The sequence below is a fragment of the Schistocerca nitens genome, chromosome 1 (genome assembly GCF_023898315.1).
Source record: "Schistocerca nitens isolate TAMUIC-IGC-003100 chromosome 1, iqSchNite1.1, whole genome shotgun sequence".
NCBI classification, from domain to species: Eukaryota; Metazoa; Arthropoda; class Insecta; order Orthoptera; family Acrididae; genus Schistocerca; species Schistocerca nitens.
In genome coordinates this window covers 481,894,223-481,920,540 of record NC_064614.1, presented here as the reverse complement: position 1 = coordinate 481,920,540, position 26,318 = coordinate 481,894,223, and the positions used below count along the sequence as shown (strand labels likewise).

At 40.9% G+C, this 26,318-nt stretch overlaps 1 protein-coding gene and 1 non-coding gene across 6 annotated transcripts in view; one reads left to right on the top strand and one right to left on the bottom strand.

Annotated features, from left to right (window-relative positions):
* LOC126252329 (E3 ubiquitin-protein ligase RNF19A-like) overlaps nt 1–26,318 on the bottom strand; it is a 419,730-nt gene that overhangs the window by 76,280 nt on the left and 317,132 nt on the right. For all 5 annotated transcript variants that reach the window (XM_049953219.1, XM_049953250.1, XM_049953235.1 and 2 more), the window contains 3 exons: nt 14,655–14,799; nt 14,355–14,491; nt 7,950–8,047 (listed from right to left, as the gene is read on the bottom strand). In XM_049953219.1, coding sequence (XP_049809176.1) covers nt 7,950–8,047; nt 14,355–14,491; nt 14,655–14,799 — 380 coding nt within the window. The remainder of the gene's footprint in view (nt 1–7,949; nt 8,048–14,354; nt 14,492–14,654; nt 14,800–26,318) is intronic.
* On the top strand, nt 15,630–15,704 carry Trnal-caa (transfer RNA leucine (anticodon CAA)). The gene has a single exon. It is a non-coding gene; the product is annotated as a tRNA-Leu (tRNA).

Sequence of the window (26,318 nt, the reverse complement as noted above, 5' to 3'; positions counted from 1 at the left end):
CCTCTCGATGGACTGTAATTTAGTATTGCAATTGACGTGTTTCACCCAAGTCTCGTCACCGGTTACAATTCGATCCAGTAATGAATCACCATGTTTGTGGTACGCCCCCAATGTTGCCGCCATTCGTTTTCTTTATGGTGCTCTGTAAGCATTTTGGGCACCCATCATGCACAAAATTTGTGGTAGCATAGCTTTTTAGTGAAAATTTCAAACAAAAAAGTCTGTGAAACTTGTGGAAAAGAAAGCACAAGCTCCGTAATTGGGAAGCGACGGTTTTCACTAATTGTTTCATCAACTTTACTGACAAGATCATCAGTCACAATGCTCATGCATCCACTCTTCTATTCATCATGAACATTGGTTCGGCCATTTTTAAACCGAATGCACCATTTCCAGATGGAACATTCACTCATTACATTGTTTCTGTACACTTCACACAGTTCATGATAAATTTCTATAGGTTTTAGGATTTTTGCCAACAAAAACCATACCACAGACCACACCTAACAACTGGCGGGATTTTCGACTGCAGCGCACATTTCAAATTCGAATATCGAAAAAACCAGATGCGCAGAGACATTCCCGCTGTCACAGATGGATGCCGACTGAGTTGTCGAGCACGCACATACCAAAATATATGCGATTGGTGCATGCCGAGCAGCACGAGAGGGAAACATTCCCTTCTTTCTGAATAGCACTCTTATTAATTGTAAAATGTCAGAGATGGCATGTTTCATTCATACTAGTAAAAGTTTCACGAAAAACCAATAGATGGCACCACTTTGTCAATGTTTAGATTTTCGCAGTTGGCAGCTTTTTCTATTCACGTGCAAGTAAACAATGGTAAGCACCTAAAACATTGCGGCAAGTGAGAGTGAAGTGTCGAATGTTCATGTGAAAAACAAGCTTTTCAGTGAGTTTTTGAATGTGTGTGGAGATGACCTGGATACTTGTGACTCTGATAAAGAACCAGAATATGTTCCTGAAGATGAAAGCACCTCCCAAGTTGTTGATAATTAGGTAAATATGAATATTTATTTCTGCAATTAAACAGTGTTAAGTTGCATCCCATAACATTATTTACAGGAATTTACTTGACAATGTTATGTCAATAATGTTAAGAGCTATCCTTAACACTACTTACTTGCCATAGTAACTAATCCACATTAGTTTTCTATGAATTATTACTGTATCTGTAAATGTATGTGACTTACTGAACAAAAGTGCTGGCAGGTCGATAGACACACAAACAAACACAAACATACACACAAAATACAAGCTTCCACAACAAAATGCTGCCTCATCAGGAAAGAGGGGAAGGAGAGGGAAAGACGAAAGGATGTGGGTTTTAAGGGAGAGGGTACGGAGTCATTCCAATCCCAGGAGCGGAAAGACTTACCTTAGGGGGAAAAAAGGAAAGGTATACACTCGCGCGCGCACACACACACACACACACACACACACACACACACACATATCCATCTGCACATACACAGACACAAGCAGACATTTGTAAAGGCAAAGAGTTTGGGCAGAGATGTCAGTCGGGCGGAAGTAAAGAGGCAAAGATGTTGTTGAAAGACAGGTGAGGAATGAGCGGCGGCAAATTGCAATTAGCAGAGATTGAGGCCTGGCGGATAACGAGAAGAGAGGATATACTGAAGGGCAAGTTCCCATCTCCGGAGTTCGGATAGGTTGGTGTTAGTGGGAAGTATCCAGATAACCTGGACGGTGTAACACTGTGCCAAGATGTGCTGGCCGTGCACCAAGGCATGTTTAGCCATAGGGTGATCCTCATTACCAACAAACAATGTCTGCCTGTGTCCATTCATGCGAATGGACAGTTTGTTGCTGGTCATTCCCACATAGAAAGCTTCACAGTGTAGGCAGGTCAGTTGGTAAATCACGTGGGTGCTTTCACACGTGGCTCTGCCTTTGATCGTGTACACCTTCCGGGTTACAGGACTGGAGTAGGTGGTGGTGGGAGGGTGCATGGGACAGGTTTTACATCGGGGGCGGTTACAAGGGTAGGAGCCAGAGGGTAGGGAAGGTGGTTTGGGGATTTCATAGGGATGAACCAAGAGGTTATGAAGGTTAGGTGGGTGGAGGAAAGACACTCTTGGTGGAATGGGGAGGATTTCATGAAGGATGGACCTCATTTCAGGGCAGGATTTGAGGAAGTCGTATCCCTGCTGGAGAGCCACATTCAGAGTCTGATCCAGTCCCGGAAAGTATCCTGTCACAAGTGGGGCACTTTTGGGGTTCTTCTGTGCGAGGTTCTGGGATTGAGGAGATGAGGAAGTGGCTCTGGTTATTTGCTTCTGTACCAGGTCGGGAGGGTAGTTACGGGATGCGAAAGCTTTTTCAGGTTGTTGGTGTAATGGTTCAAGGATTCCGGACTGGAGCAGATTCGTTTGCCACGAAGACCTAGGCTGTAGGGAAGGGACCGTTTGATGTGGAATGGGTGGCAGCTGTCATAATGGAGGTACTGTTGCTTGTTGGTGGGTTTGATGTGGACGGATGTGTGAAGCTGGCCATTGGATAGGCGGAGGTCAACGTCAAGGAAAGTGGCATGGGATTTTGAGTAGGACCAGGTGAATCTGATGGAACCAAAGGAGTTGAGGTTGGAGAGGAAATTCTGGAGTTCTTCTTCACTGCGAGTCCAGATCATGAAGATGTCATCAATAAATCTGTACCAAACCTTGGGTTGGCAGGCCTGGGTAACCAAGAAGGCTTCCTCTAAGCGACCCATGAATAGGTTGGCGTACGAGGGGGCCATCCTGGTGCCCATGGCTGTTCCCTTTAATTGTTGGTATGTCATGCCTTCGAAAGTGAAGAAGTTGTGGGTCAGGATGAAGCTGGCTAAGTCAGCTTTCAGATAACACTACATACAAAGTTTGCAAAGGTAATCCCATTCCTTTCACGCCGATTATCTGCCACCGTACCAAAAACCTCTTTCCTCATTACCTTAGCCAGCTTCATCCTGACCCACAACTTCTTCACTTTCGAAGGCCAGACATACCAACAATTAAAGGGAACAGCCATGGGCACCAGGATGGCCCCCTCGTACGCCAACCTATTCATGGGTCGCTTAGAGGAAGCCTTCTTGGTTACCCAGGCCTGCCAACCCAAGGTTTGGTACAGATTTATTGATGACATCTTCATGATCTGGACTCACAGTGAAGAAGAACTCCAGAATTTCCTCTCCAACCTCAACTCCTTTGGTTCCATCAGATTCACCTGGTCCTACTCAAAATCCCATGCCACTTTCCTTGACGTTGACCTCCACCTGTCCAATGGCCAGCTTCACACGTCCGTCCACATCAAACCCACCAACAAGCAACAGTACCTCCATTATGACAGCTGCCACCCATTCCACATCAAACGGTCCCTTCCCTACAGCCTAGGTCTTCGTGGCAAACGAATCTGCTCCAGTCCGGAATCCCTGGACCATTACACCAACAACCTGAAAACAGCTTTCGCATCCCGCAACTACCCTCCCGACCTGGTACAGAAGCAATTAACCAGAGCCACTTCCTCATCTCCTCAAACCCAGAACCTCGCACAGAAGAACCCCAAAAGTGCCCCACTTGTGACAGGATACTTTCCGGGACTGGATCAGACTCTGAATGTGGCTCTCCAGCAGGGATACGACTTCCTCAAATCCTGCCCTGAAATGAGATCCATCCTTCATGAAATCCTCCCCACTCCACCAAGGGTGTCTTTCCGCCGTCCACCTAACCTGTGTAACCTCTTAGTTCATCCCTATGAAATCCCCAAATCACCTTCCCTACCCTCTGGTTCCTACCCTTGTAACCGCCCCCGATGTAAAACCTGTCCCATGCACCCTCCCACCACCACCTACTCCAGTCCTGTAACCCGGAAGGTGTACACGATCAAAGGCAGAGCCACGTGTGAAAGCACCCACGTGATTTACCAACTGACCTGCCTACACTGTGAAGCTTTCTATGTGGGAATGACCAGCAACAAACTGTCCATTCGCATGAATGGACACAGGCAGACAGTGTTTGTTGGTAATGAGGATCACCCTGTGGCTAAACATGCCTTGGTGCACGGCCAGCACATCTTGGCACAGTGTTACACCGTCCAGGTTATCTGGATACTTCCCACTAACACCAACCTATCCGAACTCCGGAGATGGGAACTTGCCCTTCAGTATATCCTCTCTTCTCGTTATCCGCCAGGGCTCAATCTCCGCTAATTGCAATTTGCCGCCGCTCATACCTCACCTGTCTTTCAACAACATCTTTGCCTCTTTACTTCCGCCCGACTGACATCTCTGCCCAAACTCTTTGCCTTTACAAATGTCTGCTTGTGTCTGTGTATGTGCAGATGGATATGTGTGTGTGTGTGCGCGCGCGCGAGTGTATACCTGTCCTTTTTTCCTTTTTTCCCCCTAAGGTAAGTCTTTCCGCTCCTGGGATTGGAATGACTCCTTACCCTCTCCCATAAAACCCACATCCTTTCATCTTTCCCTCTCCTTCCCTCTTTCCTGATGAGGCAACATTTTGTTGCGAAAGCTTGAATTTTGTGTGTATGTTTGTGTGTCTATCGACCTGCCAGCACTTTCATTCGGTAAGTCACATCATCTGTGTTTTTAGATATGTATTTTTCCCACGTGGAATGTTTCCCTCTATTGTATCTGTAAATGTAGTGATATGTTCATGCCTAGCCTTCTAACAGCAATCGGTATTAAGTTATGGATGTTGTTCTGGAGTTTCTATATTCCACATGCTTATCTTTTTCAAGATTTTTTCCCTAGAGAAGGTGTGTGGGAGAATGTCAATTTATATGTCACATAATGAAAACTACAGTGGATGTATAGTTTTAGGTGTTTCATTATTCTTAGAATTGTGCAGAATGTTAATTTACAACTTTCATTTTTTTGTAGGTTCAGAGGCTTCTTGGTGGTAGATGTCCCTCCAAAGACACATGCAGTAGTGACAATGATGAAGCAGACACTAAACATGTTATTGATCAACAGTGCATACGGAAAGGATGAAAGAGGCTAAAATGTGGCAGTGTGGAAGAACAGATGAAGAAAAACAGGAAGGAGGAAAGCATTACACAAAGTACAGAGGCAAGGCTACTGTTTATGAAGAAAAAAAGGATAGGCCCACCATACAAATGTCCTAAAAAATGTCTACAGCTTAGCAACGAAGTAGAAAAACAAACAATATACAGAAATTTCTGGAAAATGAATCGCTATGATACTCAAAATGCTTACCTACAAGGTTGGTTGTGATCAAAAACAGTTATCTGAAAGAAGACTAAACATGAGATACCTAGACAGTCAAACAATCCTATATACAGTGATAACTGCTGGAAAGTACATCATTGTTTGCAAAATTGCATTTCTTAACATACATGGACTTCAGAAAAATAGAGGGTGTGTGGAGCATATCGTGAAACGATTGAAAAATGGTGCCATTTCACCTACTTCTGATGGCAGATGTAAGTACACCAGTCATCCTAGAAAATATTCAAAGGATGGTATCAACGATGTGAAAGCATTTACTGACGAACTTCCCAAGTATAGGAGTCGCTAAACTCAAAAAGATTCATTGCGAGAGTAATTAAGCATGGAATATTCCATGCAGCTCTGTTATGACAAGTATATTGATGAATATCAATCAGCACAAGGTCTGTTTCTACAGACAAATTTCAATGAATATTTACCGAGGAATTCAATGTAAGTTTCAAGAGCCCTAAAACTGACAACTGTCAACAGTGTGATTCAATTTACGCAGCAATCAAGCATGCTGAGAAATGTAAAAACTACACTGAAATACATTCATTGTGAATAAAGCAGGAAATTCCACATTCGAAAAGCAGAGACAGGGCAATCTGCAATATGTGAAGCAATGAAAGTAGCAAAACAAGACAAAAATGTTCATGTGATCACATTCAATTTGCAACACACACTACCCACACCTAAACAGACTACTAGGCCGATGTTTTATAAGCATAAAATATGGTGCTATAATTTTAGTGTCCATTCTCGTGCAGATAGCCAAGGACATTTTTTTCTCAGGGATGAAGCAACAGCTAAAAGGGTACCAGGCAAAATAGCAAGCTGTTTAAAGATGTATTTAGAAAAGAATGACATCAAAGGTGAAAAGTTGAGTGCATTTTCTGACAACTGTGGTGGACAAAACAAGAACTGGACCTTAGTGGTGTTTTGGCTATGCCCGTTGAAAGTCTGGTCGTTACAGATACATAGAAAACACTTTTCCTCAGGCTGGACACAACAAGCTACCTAATGACAGAGACTTTGTTCAGGTGGAGAAAAATTTCACCTCACATTATCAAAGTGTTTATGGACCTGATCTAAGAACATCACAGTGAAAGAAGCCATTCAAGGTAACTTGTATGACTCTAGAGTGTTTCTACAGCTTCTCTACACTGAAACAGCTGTTTTACCAACCACAAGCAGTAACTGCTCAAAGCAAACTCATTATTAAAAATTGTGTTCAACTCTTATTTTCTGCTGAGCTATAAAGTCCCACCCCAACATTAATGTTTAGTGATACATAAAATGGTTGCCTAGAATCTGTTGCCTCTTCCTATTAAAGGAGACAAGCTAAGAGACATTCTCTCAAGCTTAAAATGGATATTTCCAGTATCCCGTGATTAGTACAACATACTCCAAGCACAAGGAGGTACTGCAGTTCAGCAACAAGAAGACAAAGAAGAAGATCGACAACTGTGCAATGAGAAAACGATGTTTTAGGTGAAACAATAATGTTAAGTAAATGCATTGAGAATTAAGTGTTTTCAGGTTAAAAAGAAATATTAAGTGTGTTGAGAATACAATGTTTCGAGTAAATAATGTTAAGTACGCGTTTCTTACAGAAAGATTTAGGCATTCATTTCACCCATGTGCTATTCGAGAGTGGATCAGTCAAGAAACAAACAAACTAGTTCTATGAACATGCTGCCCAACATATTAAGTGTGGATTTCAGAATGATCATGCCAAGGGTGGTATAGACTGGTATTGTATCTCCTAGACTAAGATTCAAGCCCAATCATGACACCTATTGCATTTCTCTAAATATATGTTTTCTTTCCAATTATAAATTCTTTAAAAAGGGTAAGGAAATCTATGTATCATATACATATCATTACATTTTTGTAACAAGTGATTTAAGAGGAAATGAGATAAAATGAAATGTATTTTAGAGTATTACTGTCATCATTTAATAGTAATGACGTAGCTTATCACTGGCTGAAGCTGTAGCTATATACAGTTAAATGGAGCAATGTACATTGGAGCGCATAGTTTAAAATACTAGTCTAGTATGTTAGGTTCAACACCCTTGTAACAGGAATATAACGAAAGAACATAATTATATACATTAACTACAGGGTGGACAAAATAAAACTGGCATGAAAAAAAAAAATTGTAAGACTGACATGGAATTGACCCTTGTTATTGAACAGGAGAATTGCCCATCACAGAAAATGCTGTAAATCACAATTTTGATGCACTAATCGGATGCTGTCACCTATATGCACATGTACAGCCCCCATAAGCTGTGTTCCAAGCAGTTTCCTGTGTCATTACATTTGAGTCAGTGTGAGAGGAGCTGATAAGTGTAGTGACCAGTTGAATGAAACACAAAATGTACTCACAACATAACAGCACATGTTCATTGTCGATTGTTGTGGGAAGCACAATTCATAGAAAACATGTGTGGAACTGTTTGTGCAAGCGTTTAAGACTGGAAGTGTTTTGGCAAAACCTCCAGCAAAGTCTGCAGGTGAAACTGCACTGCACAACATCAGTGACAGGCATTTCCACCATCTTCTGTGACTGCCATTAATAAGGGTCAATCCCACATTCATTTTACTGTAAATATTTTCTGGAACAGCATTATTCGTTCTCCCTGTACAGTTCTGTAAGAATGTCTTTAAATGTACTTACCGATGCAGTGACCCCACCTGCAATGGCCAAGTTGCGTTTATGTTTGTTTGTTTGCTCATACCGGGCATATAATTTGCGTCCCACCCAAACGGGTATACCTGCAAAAGTTTATTACGACATAAGTCAAGTCATCAATATTTTAACTGTAATCCAATTATATTACATGCTACTCTTTGTTATAAATGAAACTTTAATGTTTCTCATTTTAGGACATAACATTGCACATGTTACTCTTCAAATAATAGTAATATTATAGCATTTAACTACAATAAGACAGTGATCAATTTTATGCAACACATTTCAAGAGTCGAAGCTCTCGACTGGTTGCCAGCAATTTGATCACATCATACATCATCACTAATGTTAAAATGTAAAATATATTCAATTATGGGTACTTGCACACATCCAACTCTATAATGCCCTTTGGAACACAATGAATAAGGATTACACCATCACAGTCACAAGACATGGCCACCATTATTTCTTCAGGACAAGCCCTTATGTGAAATTTTTTGGTAGTAGAGAGCCTATGTGATTCCACTGGGCTGACGGGCACTTTGTTTTAGGATTGAAATTTCACGCCTATGTCTCGTACACTGTCACAGTTATTGAAAAGAAAGACATATTCATGCTTTCATCGAGTGTCAATGTCTCCTGGCAAACTGCACGTTTACACCCTTGAGGTTGGTCATTAGTATCTATGAGATCTACCTGGAGGACACTTTCTGCATTTTAAGATCATGCAGGATTGTGCACTCAAGTCCTATACAGAAGCAATATCTTTCACACCCAATAGGCAAATCTCCAAAACAACTGTCTCCACTTACATGGTCATGTTGTCAGTCTAGCTAATGCAAGCTTGTGATTGTTTTGGTTGATTGTCATTAGACATTTGGCCTCCATTGAATTGTTGCATCCATAAATGCCCATTGCTGTTACTAACTGTGATGCCTACAAGCAAAATGTAGTAAGTCCACTTTTTGTCCAAAATGAGTTGCCCTTAAAACACAAGCAAAACAGCTTATGTCTGTCCCAAAATGTACCTGCAAAATAGCCTAAAGATGCAGACGTTCACGTATTCACTTCTGGCTGTAAAACAAAACCAAGTTAATTCACTTCATGATAAAGTAGCACAACTTGATGTATCCTAAGCAACTGTCATTATCTATAAAGGCAAGAAGATGCAAAACTCACTTTGTACTCATATTTATTTTACCCCAATAATGCTGCTTTCCCAGTTTATTGCTTTATGAAAGTTAGTGCTGAGCCGTTTGTGGAAGTCCCATGAAGTTGTCCCTACTGCATGCTACTATGAAACAATAAACAGTAGCAACAGCTGTTACCCAGCCATATTGGCTCATTTTTCTTGGCCTGGCTTGTTTATGAATGCATGGAGAAAATTTATGATGCTTTTGTTGGATAAAATATAAAGAGTACATAACCATGGATGTTAATCATGGAATATGTGTACAACCAACTCCAAAAAGGATAGTCCATGAAAGATCAGCAAAGCCTACTGACTGAAGGGGAACAAAGCAAAACACATGAAATAGCATTCAATCAGCAACTCTCCTATTTTGTGCTATTCTACTGCATGTAAAGACCTTCATTATCAGCATATCTATAAACAGTAATTTATACTGCAATACGTTAGATTATGGTAACGTAAAAAGTGGTTCTTTCATACGGCCACAGTCATGATTTCCTCTAATAAGCAGTACACCAATCATTTAGCAACCATTTGTTTAGGAAAACATAGGACCCCTGCTTTCTTCTTACTGGTACTGTTTTTACTACACACTCAAAGTGGGTTTCCGGTTCATATTTACTGCAAGTATACAACTTCATCAGCAAACCGGAGTGAAATAGTATCAATGCAGGATGGTGGACGGAGAGTACATCAAGCCTTATAAAAGTTCCAGACAAAATTAAACAGGAAGAGTTTATAATTATGAACACAGTCATTTAATCAGGTTAACACAGACAGGTCATAGTGGCATCCACACATCTGGCTGATGTTTGACAGCTGTGGAGGGCAAAACAAAAACCAGAGAATGTTAGATATGCTGAGCTATTCGATAACACAAGAAGCTCCCTTCTGACAATGTGAAATTAGTGAAGATCTATTCAACGGATTGGGCATTCATTTCTACAACACAACTCAATTTTTGGCTGTACAGAAAAATTCTCAGTCTAAAGTCACAATTACCTCTATGAGTGAGTACAATGAAGTATTCCAGAATTCAGTTGCTGATGTCATTAACCCACCTAATCAGTGGCATTTCAGGTACATTCCTATAAAATGGGTTGCAGTCACTAGAAGTAAACATGGAAACACACTAGTAAGAGAAAGTGGCCTACAGAATGGGCACTGATGAAGGAAGAGAGCTAAGCAGACAAGGAAAGCATACTCGTCTATGGAACCAGATGTTATCTGACTTGGGAGAGCTGTAAAGGAAGTGATGGACACTGATTTTCTGATTAAAAACTACAAAAAGAACCTGGTGTAGGATAGGACTGCATCCAGAAACAGGTACTTTCAAATGTACCCAGGCTCTTTTACAGTTTCTAATACAGAAATCTCTTGCTCTTACCTCGCTAATCTGTGACCTATATGCCTCATCAGCAAATTTTCACTACACCGGACTTCTCTCCTCCTACAAAATCCTGCAGTTGTGTGCCCCTCATGTTTCCTTGAATGCTATCATCTGCCACGCCAACTTCAAACTGCAACAACAGGCCAGTCTTCACCTCAAAAAGCTATCCCGCCTTCTCCAAAACTCCCTGAACAGTGGTATTTCCATTCCTGTCCCTCTGCAGCCTCCTAAGCAGCCACACTATCAACCACCACTCCCCTCCTACAAATCAAGCTTGGCCAATCTCCTTAACATCCCACAAAAAAATGGCTGAGCACTATGGGACTGAAGTCTGAGGTCATCAGTCCTCTACAACTTAGAACTACTTAAACCTAACTAACCTACGGACATCACTCACATCCATGCCCAAGGCAGGATTCAAACCTGCGACCGTAGCGGTCGCGAGGTTCCAGACAGTAGTGCCTAGAACCGCTCAGCCACTCTGGCCGACTAACATCCCACAAACTTTACCACTGCCTCCCAGACCAAGAATAACCCATAATCACACAATGAAGGCTTTCACAACCGGATGACATAGCTGCTGGTAAACCTTTCGGGATGTGAGGTGGTGGTCAAAGAAACTCTTCTGTTCCTGACGTCTCATCCAGGACTGCGCTGGAAATCTTCAGAGGCACTACTCTGCTGAGTCTTGACTGACTGTCGGCAAGACTCAGTGGAGGAGCACCTCTGAGGATGTCCAGCGCAGTCCTGGACGAGACGTCAGGAACAGAAGAGTTTCTTGGACCATGACCTCACATCCTGAAATGTTTACCAACAGCAATAACCCATAATCCCAAGATCCAGTCACAACAGTACAGTATCCTTAATCTCTCATCTGAAGCACTCTCCCCTCATGAATTCTCTGAATTATCTAAGGGCCTCACTTTCAGCCCTAAGCCTGCATTTTATCATGCTGCTTTGGTGAGGGACCTACTTTCCTTCACATGTAATATCCATTGGAAGTATCACTTTGCAGTACAATCCCAAAACCTTTCCAACAGCAAACCTGACATCGAACCCTGCCTTGAACAGTTCAGACCGTGATCCCAACTTGATCCACCACCAGTACCTCAAAATCATCCCTTACAAGCCTTCCAAGAATTTCTCACATCCAGTATTGCTTCACAACCCTTTCTCGGATTCCTACAACATGACCCTAACCGTCCTCTACAGAACTCCAGGCTCTACATGCCCTAAAAGCTAATGACTCCAGCATTATCCTCTCAGCAGACAAAGAATCTACCACTGTAGTACTTAACCCAAAGGAGTATGTTAGTGAAGGTTGGGGTTGGGTTGTTTGGGGCAAGAGACCAAACAGCGAGGTCATCGGTCGCATCGGATTAGGGAAGGACAGGGAAGGAAGTTGGCCGTGCCCTTTCAAAGGAACCATCACGGCATTTGCCTGAAGCGATTTAGGGAAATCACGGAAAACCTAAATCAGGATGGCCGGACGCGGTATTGAACCGTCGTCCTCCCAAATGAGAGTCCACTGTGCTAACCACCGCGCCACCTCGCTCGGTTTAGTGAAGGCCTGAGCCACCTGTCTGACACCTCTACATACACTGTCTGCTATTAAGATCCCATTCCTGTGATTCAAACTGACCTGCAGTCTCTCCTTGAAACCTCAGAACCCTCACAATGACTAACACCTATGGTAGTTGCTGGCTTCAACGCACCAATGGAATGTATACCTGTCTTAGATGATCAACATTTGCAACCCATAGTACAAAGACTCCCTCCTACATCAAAGATACCAACCATTACCTAGATTGTCTGAAATCCATACCTGTCCCACTCCCACCACACACCTTGGTTCTCGCCATTGATGCCATCTCCCTCTATACCAACATTCCCCACGTGCATGGTCTGTCAGCTACTGAACATTTCCTCAGTCAGTGTCCACCTGCTTCCAAACCTATGGCATCCTTCCTACTCACCTTAATCAACTTTATACTTACCAACAACTACTTCACCTATAAGGGGCAGACATACAAACATATCAGAGGTACAGCCATGAGAACCAGAATGGCTCCTTACTATGCCAACCTTTTCATGGGTCACTTGGAGCGGGCTTTCCTGGGATTCATAAGTCTTCAGCCCCTGGTTTGGTTTAGATACATTGAGGACATCTTTACCATATGGACTCATGGGGAGTCTGACCTGTTAAAATTCCTGGAATCTCTGAATACCTACTCGCAATTAAATTTCACATGGTCCTATTCTGAATCCCACGCCACTTTCCTTGATGTCGATTTCGTCTTCACTGAACACCAGCTACACATTTCCATCCATATTAAACCTACCAACAAACAACAGTACTTAATTTTGACAGTTGCCATCCCTTCCATGTCAAACATTCCCTCCCATACAACCTTGGCATCTGAGGCCAACATATTTGTTCGGATACAGACTCTTTAGAGGAATATACCATCATTCTCACCTTAGCCTTCATGCAAGTAATTACCCCACCAGCCTAGTTAGAAAGAAGATTTCCCAGGCCATCACGTCCAATCCTGGTACTGCTGATCCCTCCATAATACAGCTTCGGAGCACACCATTGGTGACTCAGTATTATCCTGGTCTGGAATGTGTTAATCAGCTACATCGACAGGACCATGACTTCCTAAAATCAGGCCCTAAAATGAAATCTATTCTGTCTGAAATTTTGCCCGCCGACCTAGAATAGCTTTCTTTCACCCTCCCAATCTCTGAAATATTCTTGTCAGACCATACGCTCCTTCTGCACCCATCTCCCTGCCCTATGGCTCCCGCCCTTGTGACTGTCCCTGCTGCGAGACTCACCCTATGCATCCTCACTGCAAGACTTGCCCTATGCACCCTCCCACCACCACCTATAATAGCCCTGTTATTGGCAAAACATATACTACACCTGCAAAACAACACATCATATACCAGCTGTTATGTAAACACTGATTGGCCTTCTAATCGGCATGACTACCACCAAATTATCAGCTAGGATGAATGGGAATAGGCAAACTGTGTATACTGGTAACTCTTTGCCTTAGTTTTTCATGTTTCCCTTTTCCTTCTCTTTATTTCCTTCTTTATGAGCTTAGTTGGTTAGAAATCTTTGAGGTGATCCTTAGATTGTAGGTCCATGATCTGTCTGTTCTACAGTCTAATGCTTGGTTCTTTCACACACTGTCTTATGTTTGTTTGACATGTACTTTGGGGTGGATGACATTCCACAGAACTCTCTCACCTATAGTGACACCAAGCAGAAAGAGGAAATAGTATCTCCTTTGAACAATACATTGGTTTAATACAAGGTTCACATATTTATAGGCACAGAGGAAGTACCAGCTGCAGTATCAGCAAAATGTAACAACATTCTCACTTTCACATCCTGTGACGGATTTATTAACCATTTCTTATAATCCTCTTTCTTAAAATGAAGATCACTCCAGAGCAAGAGATCACTGGCAAATTATGCAAAGAATCAGTTTTCTTAATTGTGTAGGGACAGGTCTAACACAACTAACTGAAGACAATTATGCAGATTTATATTATAAAAGGTCTCCACTAATCTGAAGCAAAAATCACAGGGAGATAGACTCCATTCTCTTTTAGATGGCTATTTTATATCCAAATTACATAATAACAAAAGACACACCAGCCTGCTTAAAACTATTCAGGCACACAAAGTACTGACACAAAAAATGGATAAAATACATACTTTTATATAAAACACAACAGCAGTGACACTCTACCTTTCAAAACTCTTCTAATAAATTAAGAGTTTCCTTACCTATAATCATTGCTGGAACGGCAATGCCAGCAACAAGCCCTATACCAACAGGTGCACCCACTAAAGTCCCCAACTGCCACAAAATCTTCTTTTTCCGGGACCATGGCTTCTTTCCCCAGAATGTACAACCAGAGGGACTGTTTAAAGAATGCATTACATTAATCTTTAAACAATTTAGCATTGTTCTAAACAGAATGTTCATTAGTTGAATCATTACATTCAAACGATATTTACTTTTTTAAATAAAGTCAGTATATCATTAATTTATGAAGTAGCTATATGGTCAGCAGCATCACCCACCTCAGATAATGTAAATCACTAATCTCTTTCATGCACAGCCAACAGAATTCAGCACAACACAGTGAACACGTCATATGATTGCATGAGCCATCATCCATCTTCACTATTAACACTTGACAACGCGGACATGGCTTGATGTCATCACCTGCAATGCAATTTTCATACTTGAGAGAGTGATCACAGCTGTTAGCATGTGTGAAAACGATGATATTTTCACACACACACACACACACACACACACACACACACACACACACCTAAACTGAAGAATGAGCAGTGCTTTTGGTGGGAGAAATAGCCGAAATAGCCTTCCCCAGAAGAGTGCCTTGTCTTACAGGGTGACTAAAGAGTTAGTTTCTCTTCTAACATTGCTGTGCAACATGTGGTGATGTACAGAGATTCTTCTGATGTGCATTTCTTGCATTAGTTATGTGAGTTCCTATTTCTGTAATCCATTTCTTGTGTTCAAAATAAGCACTCCCAGCAATGTCTGAGCACTGTGTTGCCACCCATTTAAGAGATGTACAGTGGAAGGGCAGGTATAACACTGATATACAGTCTTTAGGAGCTCCTAGTGACACAGCTGGGCAGATTGTGGAGACCTTCCTGTTCACTTTTCAGTTTACCAACAAACTTCAGTAACTTTCCAGAATGAGATTTTCACTCTGCAGCAGAGTGTGCGCTGATATGAAACTTCCTGGAAGATTAAAACTGTGAGCCCGACCGAGACTCGAACTCGGGACCTCTGCCTTTCGCGGGCAAGTGCTCTACCAACTGAGCTACCGAAGCACGACTCACGCCCGGTACTCACATTCTGGAAATATCCCCCAGGCTGTGGCTAAGCCATGTCTCTGCAATATCCTTTCTTTCAGGAGTGCTAGTTCTGCAAGGTTCGCAGGAGAGCTTCTATAAAGTTTGGAAGGTGGGAGACGTGATACTGGCAGAAGTAAAGCTGTGAGTACCGGGCGTGAGTCGTGCTTCGGTAGCTCAGTTGGTAGAGCACTTGCCCGCAAAAGGCAAAGGTCCCGAGTTCGAGTCTCGGTCGGGCACATAGTTTTAATCTGCCAGGAAGTTTCATCAGTAACTTTATTTTATTTTTATTTTATCCACATTTTGCAGCTTAAAACGTGTTTTTGGATCTTCACTTTGACATAATTAGGACGAAAATCACATGCTAGGCATTCTTTGGTGAACTTTATTTTAGTTGTTTTATTTTATTTCTCTCTCGATGCTCAATGTATATTGTATTATAGATATAAAATCCACCTCATAAGAAGGTAATGAAAGATACTCTTAACAATCAATTCCACAAAGACATTGAAATCTATTTTACATAGGCTATAGAAAATGTGAATAAACTGAGGAGCCAGAAAATAAGGGAATGTATGATTTAATGCACCAGGAAGTAAATACCTTGGACTTCAGAAAGGCGAAGGAGAATACCAAATGGATGACATAAGATGAGAAAGGTAATGAAATTGCAGAAAATCAAGGAGTAATAAATGAATAGAAGAGATACGTAGTTGAATTGTGTGGGGCAAGAAGTCATACAGATGCTTTCCATATGAAAGGAATTACTCAGTGAGGACAAAGGATTTCCAAACATTATGGAAGAAGTTGAGATGGCAGTTAAGAAGACAAAGTGTGGAAAAGCAAATGGTGGAGACAGGATTCCAAATTAAGTAACCAAAGGAAAGTTTGAAATACTGAATGTATAGTAACACTTATGTGCTAGATGAGTGACCTGATGACATCACAAAAACAGTGATGTGTTGATACTGAAGGAAACAAATGCCACAGATGTAAACAATGTATGTCTGATACTTCATCTGGCAATAATTTTAAGAATAATGAACAGGCAATAGCAATCAAAAGTTGAGAAAGGACTGGAAATAAAACCATTTGTCTTCAGAAAGGACAAAGGTAGACGAGATGCAACTGGACGGTTATCCAATAATTAGGGAAAGATATTTAGAAAGAAGTAGGGAAGTTTGTGCAGGTTCTGTTGACTTGGAAAAGCTTTCAACAGAGTTCACGTGATTTGCAGACAAAATGGTATCACTGAGCAAAAATAAAAAGACGAGTGACGTTATGTTAGAGGAGGAGAAGACTGACAAACTTAGGTAAGTACATTTAATTCACACATTTTCCGTATGTTGCTTCTCAAAGGGTTTTCCAATTCAAAAAGCCTTTCAAGCTCAGTTAGTATAGTCACTTTACCAATTTCTTTACACTATAAGATTTTGGGTACCAAATATTCCAATGTACCTCGCAGTATCATGTCTTTTGCAGATAAAGATACTTTAAAATATTCCTACAGGCAGAAACTGCTGTTAATGTTTGCAAAGAGGAATGAAGAACAGTTTCAGCAGGTTATGGTTGGTCTTGGCATAAAAGAATAAATACTCATCAGTTTTGAACAAATATAAATAGTTTTTCTTTCAATTGGGCTTTTACTGAAAGGCGGTTAGCCCTGTTACTTTGAATTCACTTTTTCACTGTCTTCAATTCTCTCTCTCTCTCTCTCTCTCTCTCTCTCTCTCTCTCTCTCTCTCTCTCTCTCTGACCCCCCCCTCCCCCTCTATGAAACCGTCCTCTGCACAGCAGTCATTCAATAATAAACTGAGTGATTACATTAAGGTCAAGAGGCTGCTTGTGACTTTTGCATTTACTGGCATTAAACAATTAACATTAATGAAAGACATATCCCTTTTTGATGTGAAGAGAACAGTTAAAAACCATCTTTCTATCTCTACACTGATCATAGCAACCAAGCTTATAAGAAACCCTATAAAAATTCCTGCTATCATCCCAGGCTTAATTGGAAAGCACTGTTTTATGTCCTTATAACGCTACAGCCTCTCCCAAGATTATTATGAAGTGTCCGATACGACCTATATATAGAGACACACACACACACACACACACACACACACACACACACACACACACACACACACCCCTGAGTATTTATTGTACGATTCAGTGCTCCGTAAGTCTTTTTATGTGTATCTATATAGGTATCATTCAGTTCAATTTGCCAAAAAACCTATTAATATTCATAAACGCATATAGAATATTGTAGAAGGATGTACATTATCGTTATTGTCAACAGATTGTTGTCATTAACAACATTAAGTACACCATGCCAAATTACATATCAAATAAAGAAACTGAAGTAATAAATGTTTAGCAGCAAATATTAAGAGGCTGTAGAAATGTTGGCATAAATAACTAACACCTCTAATTACCATAATTGCAATTGGCACATTAGTTAACACAAAAAATGTCATTCCAATTGAAATGAAAATAACAATTATAATCCAGTGATGCAAATTCATTCGTAATTCATTTTTACATAATTCACTGTAATTAATGGTGCTTATAAATTGCGCAGATAGTTACACTACCCAAATTTACAAAACTCCGGCATGTAAGAACAACAAGTGTATCTGTAATTTATGTAATATGGCAAATTACAATGTGTATACTTCGAACTAATGTTAGCAACGAAATTCGTACAATCGCTAATTATGAAATTAATTTTCACACAAAAGACCAAAGATGATGATAAAAAATAATATGTTATTCTACATCATATGTTGTAACCTGTACAAATGTAACAGCAATTAGTTTGGATGAAATTGTTTTTAATTGTAAGTTACATTTTGTAATAAATTAACAATGTAGCAAATGTTAAAAATTGTATTTAAAGTGACACAGTGAGACAGCAGAGAGGTCAGTCAGTGAAGTCGGTCAAAGAGGTCAGTCAGTCAGTGTTTTGTTTACGTTAAGAGTCCGTGCAATGTTCGGTTGTCAACTAATGTCAATAAATAATGTCCTTCTGGCTTCCACACCAGCTCCCCTCCCCCCCCCCCCCCCCCCCCTTCTCTCTCTCTCTCTCTCTCTCTCTCTCTCTCTCTCTCTCTCTCTCTCTCTCTCTCTCTTCCCAGTGCAGAGATTATTATTTAAGGAAGAAGCCAGTAGAAAACTGTTCCATCAAAACAAAAATATTTAAGGCCTTCTATCCTTGTACCAGTCATAACAAAATGGTGTTCTTTCAGTATTGTATACATTTCAATTTCCTGTTTCACTAGCAAATTGAGTGAGGGAAAAGCAATTGTCTATATGTCTCTCTACGAGGCCTAATGTCTCTAGTCCTGTCTTTGTGGGCTTGCGTGAAGTGCACATAGGTAGGAGTATAATCTTTCTACAGTCATCTTCAACAGTTCTCTAAATTTTCCTCAACAGTGTTTTTCAGGAAGATCATCATCTTCCCTCCACACATTTCCCTGGAGCATTTCTGTAAGACCCCTTGTTGATCAAACCCATCATAAATAAATCCACTAGCACACCTCTGAATTGAATCGATGTCTTCCTTTAGTCCAGCCTGGTTTGAGATCCCTAACACTGTAGCAGTATTCAAGAATAGATCATGAAAGTGTTTTACAAGTCGTCTCCAGCAAGCTACACTTCTCTAGAATTCTCCCAATAAACCAAAGTTGACCAGTCACCGTAATACCAACCTTACATACTTGTTCGATTTCACATATCTAGATAGATGAGAAACACACCATTAGTACGGTATTCAACATTACAGAATCTCTTTTCCTACTCATCTGCATTAACTCATATTTTTATACGTTTAGACCAAGCTACCATTTACTACACCAAATATAAATGCTGTCCAAGAGATTGTGTCCTACTAGTCATTCAATGAGAATACCTTTCCATATACTACACCATCATTAGCATAAAGTCGAAGCCTGCTGCTCTCCCAGTCTGTCAGATCTTTTACATATATAGATAACAATAGTAGTGCTATCACACTTCCTGGGACACTCCTGACGATAGTCTCATCTTTGATTAATACCTGCTGTCCAGGACAATGTACAGAGTTCTATTACTTGAGAATACATCAAGCCAGGGGGAACCCATTTCTCATGACTGTACCTTCACTAAACAGTATGCCCCTAAAACCAAATTTAAATTCCATCCAGACCAGTAACTTATGTGTTTTCACCTCTTTCAACTGCTTCTCTAAGCCATGGATGCCTATGACTATGTCTTCCATATGGAAGTCTGCAGAATGATCAAACAACAGTACATTTGTACAATCCTCCTGCATGAAAGATATATTAAATGCAAAATCTGACAGATAAGCTTTCTTTTGGCCGTCTTCTCTTGCAACCCAAGACAGGTCAAGAGTGACTGGATAAAAGCCTTCACCCTGCTTAGTGATTTAACACAGGACCAGAATTTCCTCAGGATCTTAGCAAAGTGTCTTGCTAAGGAATCATGGAGGAAGCAGTTGTATGTTTCATGCAGTGATCTTTCTATGGATACACAAGCTTCTATTAACTTTCGCCTGTTTATCTTTTGGTGTTCTTTTTTGAAATGAGAATGCAACAATTTCTGTTTCCTTAGCATCTTCCAAATTTTTTATGAAGCCACAGTGGAACTTTTCCATGCTTAATCCACTTACTTGGTGCAACTTTTTTGGAGCATGATTTACCATCATTTCAAATTTTTGCCCTTAATTCCTCTGTGTCCATCATATTGGAACTAATAAATGATATCCATTCACCATCTAAGTAAGAGCCTCACAACTGCTTATTGCTCTTTCTAACAAAAATACTGGGAGATGATGAAGCTTGCACAGGATAGGGTAGCATGGAGAGCTGCATCAAACCAGTCTCAGGACTGAAGACAACAACAACAACAACAACAACAAAAATACTCTTAGCCTTCTTTATACATTTATTATTATTTAGTAACCCTCATCGCTATGATGACCTGATCACTTATACCTGCCTCTATACTGACACTATCGATAAGGTCACACCTGTTTCCAATATTTCTATTGGGTATGGGTTATTGAAATAGCTACTCTAAACAGTTTCCGGAAACTGTGTTCAGAACTACTTCACAAGATGTCCATACCACCAGCAATGAATCTCTATACATTCCAGTCAATACTCCACAGGTTAAAGTTGCCTCCAACCAATACTGCACGATTGCAGTATTTCAGAGCTACTCATCATAGAAATTCTTTGAATGATTCTGCAGTAATGGGTGGCTGGTAAAAACCTCTGATGATTAAACTGATTACACCTAGGCTAGTTATTCTCACCCAGATGATTTTGGCACCAGACTCAATTTCGACCTCTATAGACAAAATATTTTTGTCAACTGCAATGAACACCCCATTCTAGAGCATCTAACCTGTATTTCTGATATACACTCAGTACCTTATTTAAAACTTCAGAGCTTTCTAATTTGGGTTGGTTTCATCCAGCTCTCAAATATGAGTATAATTTGAGTGCAACAGCTTTGCAGGACTGACGTAAATTCAAGAAATTTGTTATGAATGCTTTGCCAACTTACTGTTAAAATTTTGATATTTGGAATGTCTTTACTTTGTATGCAATATGATTTTGCTCACTGAATGTCATCTAGTGAGCGTTTATCAAGATTATTGCACACCTGACCTATCAAGGGGAGCCCTGAAACTCTATACCCAAAAATGCAGGTCTAGAAATCTGCAGCAAAGATCATTACAGAATTTATTTCTCCCAATGTTCAGATGGCACTTGTCGCAACTGATGTTGGGTAATGCAGAAACAGAAAACCAACAATTATTCGTTGAAGGCCATGTAACTGAACACTGCAAGTCCAGTTTTTTGACACAAAAAAAGGGAGATAGCGTAGGAAACCCAAAAAACTATGAGGAAACTAAGTTACACGAAGTAAAGCGATCGTGATTCTCCAGTGCTACAAAACTGTTGAAAATAGCAAAACGTGACATGTAATGACAGTGGCTATGCCACAGAGGAAGGTCATACCATCACATGAGGGTGTAGATATGGCCAAGTATTGGGGAATCTGACAATGTGCAATGCGCCGCAAGAGGGTGAGTGAGAAGTAATGGAATATGTCGACAGAGGGTGCAAAAGTGATGACGAAGTAATATTAGTATATTTTTAAAGTGAAGGCTGGGAAGTGTTACAAAAACAGGAATGTCTAGATAGAAGAAATAGCGCCTAGGTCATATAACAAAACCATTGTACAAACAATGACACAATTATTCCAATACTATAAGAACTGCCAAGACGAACTTATTTAAAAATCATTCTGATAGAACAGCAATAATGTCTGTTTATGAAATAGTTCCCAAAATCCACTTTACAAATGTACCAACTTTTACACCCTCTATTGACATATTCCATTACATCTCATTTGGCATCTAGCAGTGCACTGCCCAACGTAAGTTTTCCCCAACACTTCACTTTATCTACCCCTAAATGGGTCAGGTGTGCACTGCGTATCAGAGGCTGCCACTCAGGTACCCAACAGTGTGTGGGGGTGTACACAATGAGTTTTTAGGTTAGGCTTACAATAGCTGTAGGAAATCCAGAGGTATCAGTATAAGATCAAAAGACGAGCCTCTCATAGGTGAGAGTATTAAAATCCTAATGGTAAGCTGGAGAAGCATTCACAACAGTGTGCCAGAGTTTGAAGTGCTCATGAAAAGCAGTGAAGCTTACACAACACTAGGTACAGAAAGCTGGTTGAAACCTGAAATTGATAGCAGTGAGATTTTGGTCGAAAATTTAAGTATATATTGCTAGGATAGGCAAATCTGGAATGGGGGTGGTGTATTTGTCACAGTAGATTAGAAATTTAAATCTACCACAGTAGCAACTGAAGCTGCTTGTGAGATTGTTTAGGAAAGACTCAGTATCAGATGTGGGCATAAAATGATAACCAGATCCTTGTATCACCCACCAGACTCATCTCCTGATGTAACCGAAAACTACAGAGCAGACCTCAGTTCATAATTACGTAAGTTCTCCAATCATACTGTAATCATCGGTGGAGACTTTAATCAACCAGCAATTAACTGGGAAAATTACTGTTTTGTTAGTGATGGGCATAAGACATCCTGTGAAACTTTACTAAATGCCTTCTCTGGAAACTAGCTGCAACAGGTAGTTAGGGAACCCCACTCATGATGGATCTAATGGGAATAAATAGACCTGACCTCTTTGAGGATGGCCACATTGAAACTGGTATCAGTGACCATGACACGGTTGTGGAACAATGATCAGCAAGGTACAAAGTACAACCAAGTCACGTCATATCTCAATGAGGAACTTGAAACTTTCAGCACAGAGCAGGAGCATGTAGACAAACTACACACATCAAAAAAAGTTTTGCATCATCCCAGTTCCCAGATCTCCTGAAGACACACATTGACTGTACCACAGACACAGTCCCTTTGACTGTCCAGAGATGTCACTAAACCCATCCGAAGATGTAAATAACCATTCATGAGCAGTGCCTATTAGATGGAGGGCATCCAACAGCTGATCAGTTCCAGTCATTCCACCAGGAAGGAGGTACACACACAGCTCGTGTAGTCTGTAGTTCAACCATGCCTAAATGGTCAATATCGCAGTTCGATCGCGTCCACAGTTACTTTGTGCCATGAAGGGTTCTCAACAAGGGAAGTGGCCAGGCATCTCCGAGTGAATCAAAGGGATGTTCAGACAAGTAGGAGATATTGAGAAACAGGAACCGTCAATGACATGCCTCGCTCAGGCCGCCCAAGGGCAGTGGATGATCACTACCTACATATTATGGCTTGGAGGAACCCCGACAGCAATGCCACCATGTTGAATAATGCTTTTTGTGCAGCCACAGGACGTCATGTTATGACTCAAACTGTGTGCAACAGGTTGCATGACTCCCAACGTCCATGGCAAGTTCCATCTTTGCAACAACAACACCATGGAGCACGGTACAGATGGACCCAACAACATACGGAATAGACTACTCAGGATCGGCATCACGTTCTATTCACTGATAAGTGTCGCATATGCCTCCAACGAGACAATTGTTGGAGACATGTTTCGAGGCAATTCGGTCAAGCTGAATGCCTTAGACACACTGTCCAGTGAGTACAACAAGATGGAGGTTCCCTGCTGTTTTGGGATGGCATTATGTGAGGCCAATGTATGCCGCTGGTTGTCATGGAAGGTGCCGTAATTGTTGTATGATACGTGAATGCAATTCTCCGACAGATAGTGCAACTATATTGCCATCATATTGGCGAGGCATACGTCTTCATGGATGACAATTCATGCCCCAGCATGCACATCTTGTGAATGACTTCCTTCAGATCAACGACATCACTCTACTAGAGTGGCCAGCATGTTCTCCTGACATGAACCCTATCAAATATGCCTGGGATAGATTGAAAAGGACCATTTATGGACAACATGACCCACAAACTACTGAGGGATCCACGCTGAACCGCCGTTTAAGAGTGGGACAATCTGGACCAACAGTGCCTTGATAAACTTCTGGATAGTATGCCACGACGAATACAGGCATTCATCAATGCAAGAAGACATGCTACTGGGTATTAGAGCTACCGGTGTGTACAGCAATCTGGACCATCAACTCTGAAGGTCTCAACTTATGGTGGTACAACATGCAATGTGTGGTTTTCATTAGCAATAAAAAAGGCAGAAATGATGTGTATGTTGATCTCTATTCCAATTTTCCGTACAGGTTCCGGAACTCTCGGAACCGAGGTGATGCAAAACTTTTTTTGATGTGTGTACATGTAATGGTTGAAGTTTAAAGAATATGTGACCACATACTGGACAGATATATACCCAGTAGAACAATCCATAATGGGAAGGAACCTCCATGGGATTGTTGTTGTTGTTGTGGTCTTCAGTCCTGAGACTGGTTTGATGCAGCTCTCCGTGCTACTCTATCCTGTGCAAGCTTCTTCATCTCCCAGTACCTACTGCAACCTACATCCTTCTGAATCTGCTTAGTGTATTCATCTCTTGGTCTCCCCCTGCGATTTTTACCCTCCACGCTGCCCTCCAATACTAAATTGGTGATCCGAAACTTCAAAAGAAACAGAGATTACTGCATAATAGGTGTAAATCAAAGTTTAGGGCTACAGACAGACACATGCCAAATGAAACATGTTCAGCTGTGAAGTGAGCAGTGCATGACGCCTTCAATGTCTACCTTAGCAGAATATTGTCAAATGATCTTTCACAGGACCAAAATAAATGCTACTCATGTGTAAAAGCTTTTAGTGGCACCAAAGCTAGTGTCCAGTCCCTCGTGAATGAGACAGAACTGAAACTGAGGGTAACAAAGAAAAAGCTGAAATATTTAACTCCATTTTCAAATGCTCCTTTACAAAGGAAAAACCAGGAGAATTGCCCCAATTTAATCCTTGTACCAGGAAAAGATGAATGAAGTAAGTATTATTGTCAGTGGTGTTCAGGATGAGCTGAACAGCCGAAATCGTTAAAACTGAATGAAGCTCCAGGGCCCAATGCAATCCCTGTTAGATTCATAACTCAATTTGTGACTGAGTTAGTCCCTCTTCTAACTATAATCTATCATAAATCACTGTAACAGAAAACTGTGCCCAGTTTTTGGAAACAAGCTCAGGTCACACCTGTCCAGAAGAAGGGTAGTAGAAGCCGTCCACAAAACTAATGTCGAATATCCTCGACACTGATTTGTTGTTGTATGTTAGAAGATAATCTGTGCTCAAAAACAAATAGGTATCTTTAACAGAATGACCTCCTCAATGTCAACCAGCACAGATTCTGAAAACACTGATCATGTGAAACCCAACTTGCACTTTTCTCATGTTACATATGGAAAGCTTTGGATGAAGGCAACCAGGTAGCTGCAGTATGTCTTTATTTCTGAAAAGCATTTTACTCAGCACCACACCTACACTTGTCAAAAGTACAATCATATTGGGTATTAAGTGAAATTTTGAGATTGGGCTGAGGACTTTTTGGTAGGGAGGACACAGCATGTTAACTTGGATGGAGTGTTATTGTCAGATGTAGAAGTAACTTCGGGAGTACCCCAGGGACATGTGCTGGGACATTGCTGTTCATGTTTTATATTAATGATCTTGCAGACAGTTTTAATTATAACATCAACAATGCAGGAAAAGATAGATTGCTACTTACTATAAAGAAGACACACCAAGTTGCAGACAGACACAATTAAAAGACACTCACATGTGGCTTCCCCCCCCCCCCCCTCCCCACACACACACACCACCACCACCACCACCACCACCACCACCACCAATTCCAGCATCTCAGGCCTTGTGTGTGTGTGTGTGTGTGTGTGTGTGTGTGTGTGTGTGTGTGTGTGTGTGTGTGTGTGTGTGTGTTGAAATGTTTCTTTACGATAAGTAGCAATCTATCTTTTCCCACATTGTCAATATTCCTACATTTCAGGCTTTCTGCAAATGATACAGGTCTCTATAATGAAGTGCTATCTGAAATAAACTGCATAAATATTCAGACAGATCTTGATAAGGTTTCAAAGTGGTGCAAAGATTGATAGTTTGTTTTTAAAGATCACAAAATGAAAAACAATGTAGTATGCTATAACTATAATATCAAGGGGTCACTGTTGGTATCAAACAACTCATACAAATACCATGGTGTAACACTTTGTAGGGATATAAAATGGAATGATTGCATCTGCTCAGTCATGGATAAAGCAGGTGGTAGACTTAAGTTTATTAGTAGAATTCCAAGGAAGTGCAATGAGTCTACAGAGGAGATTGCTTACAAATCATTCATGCAACCC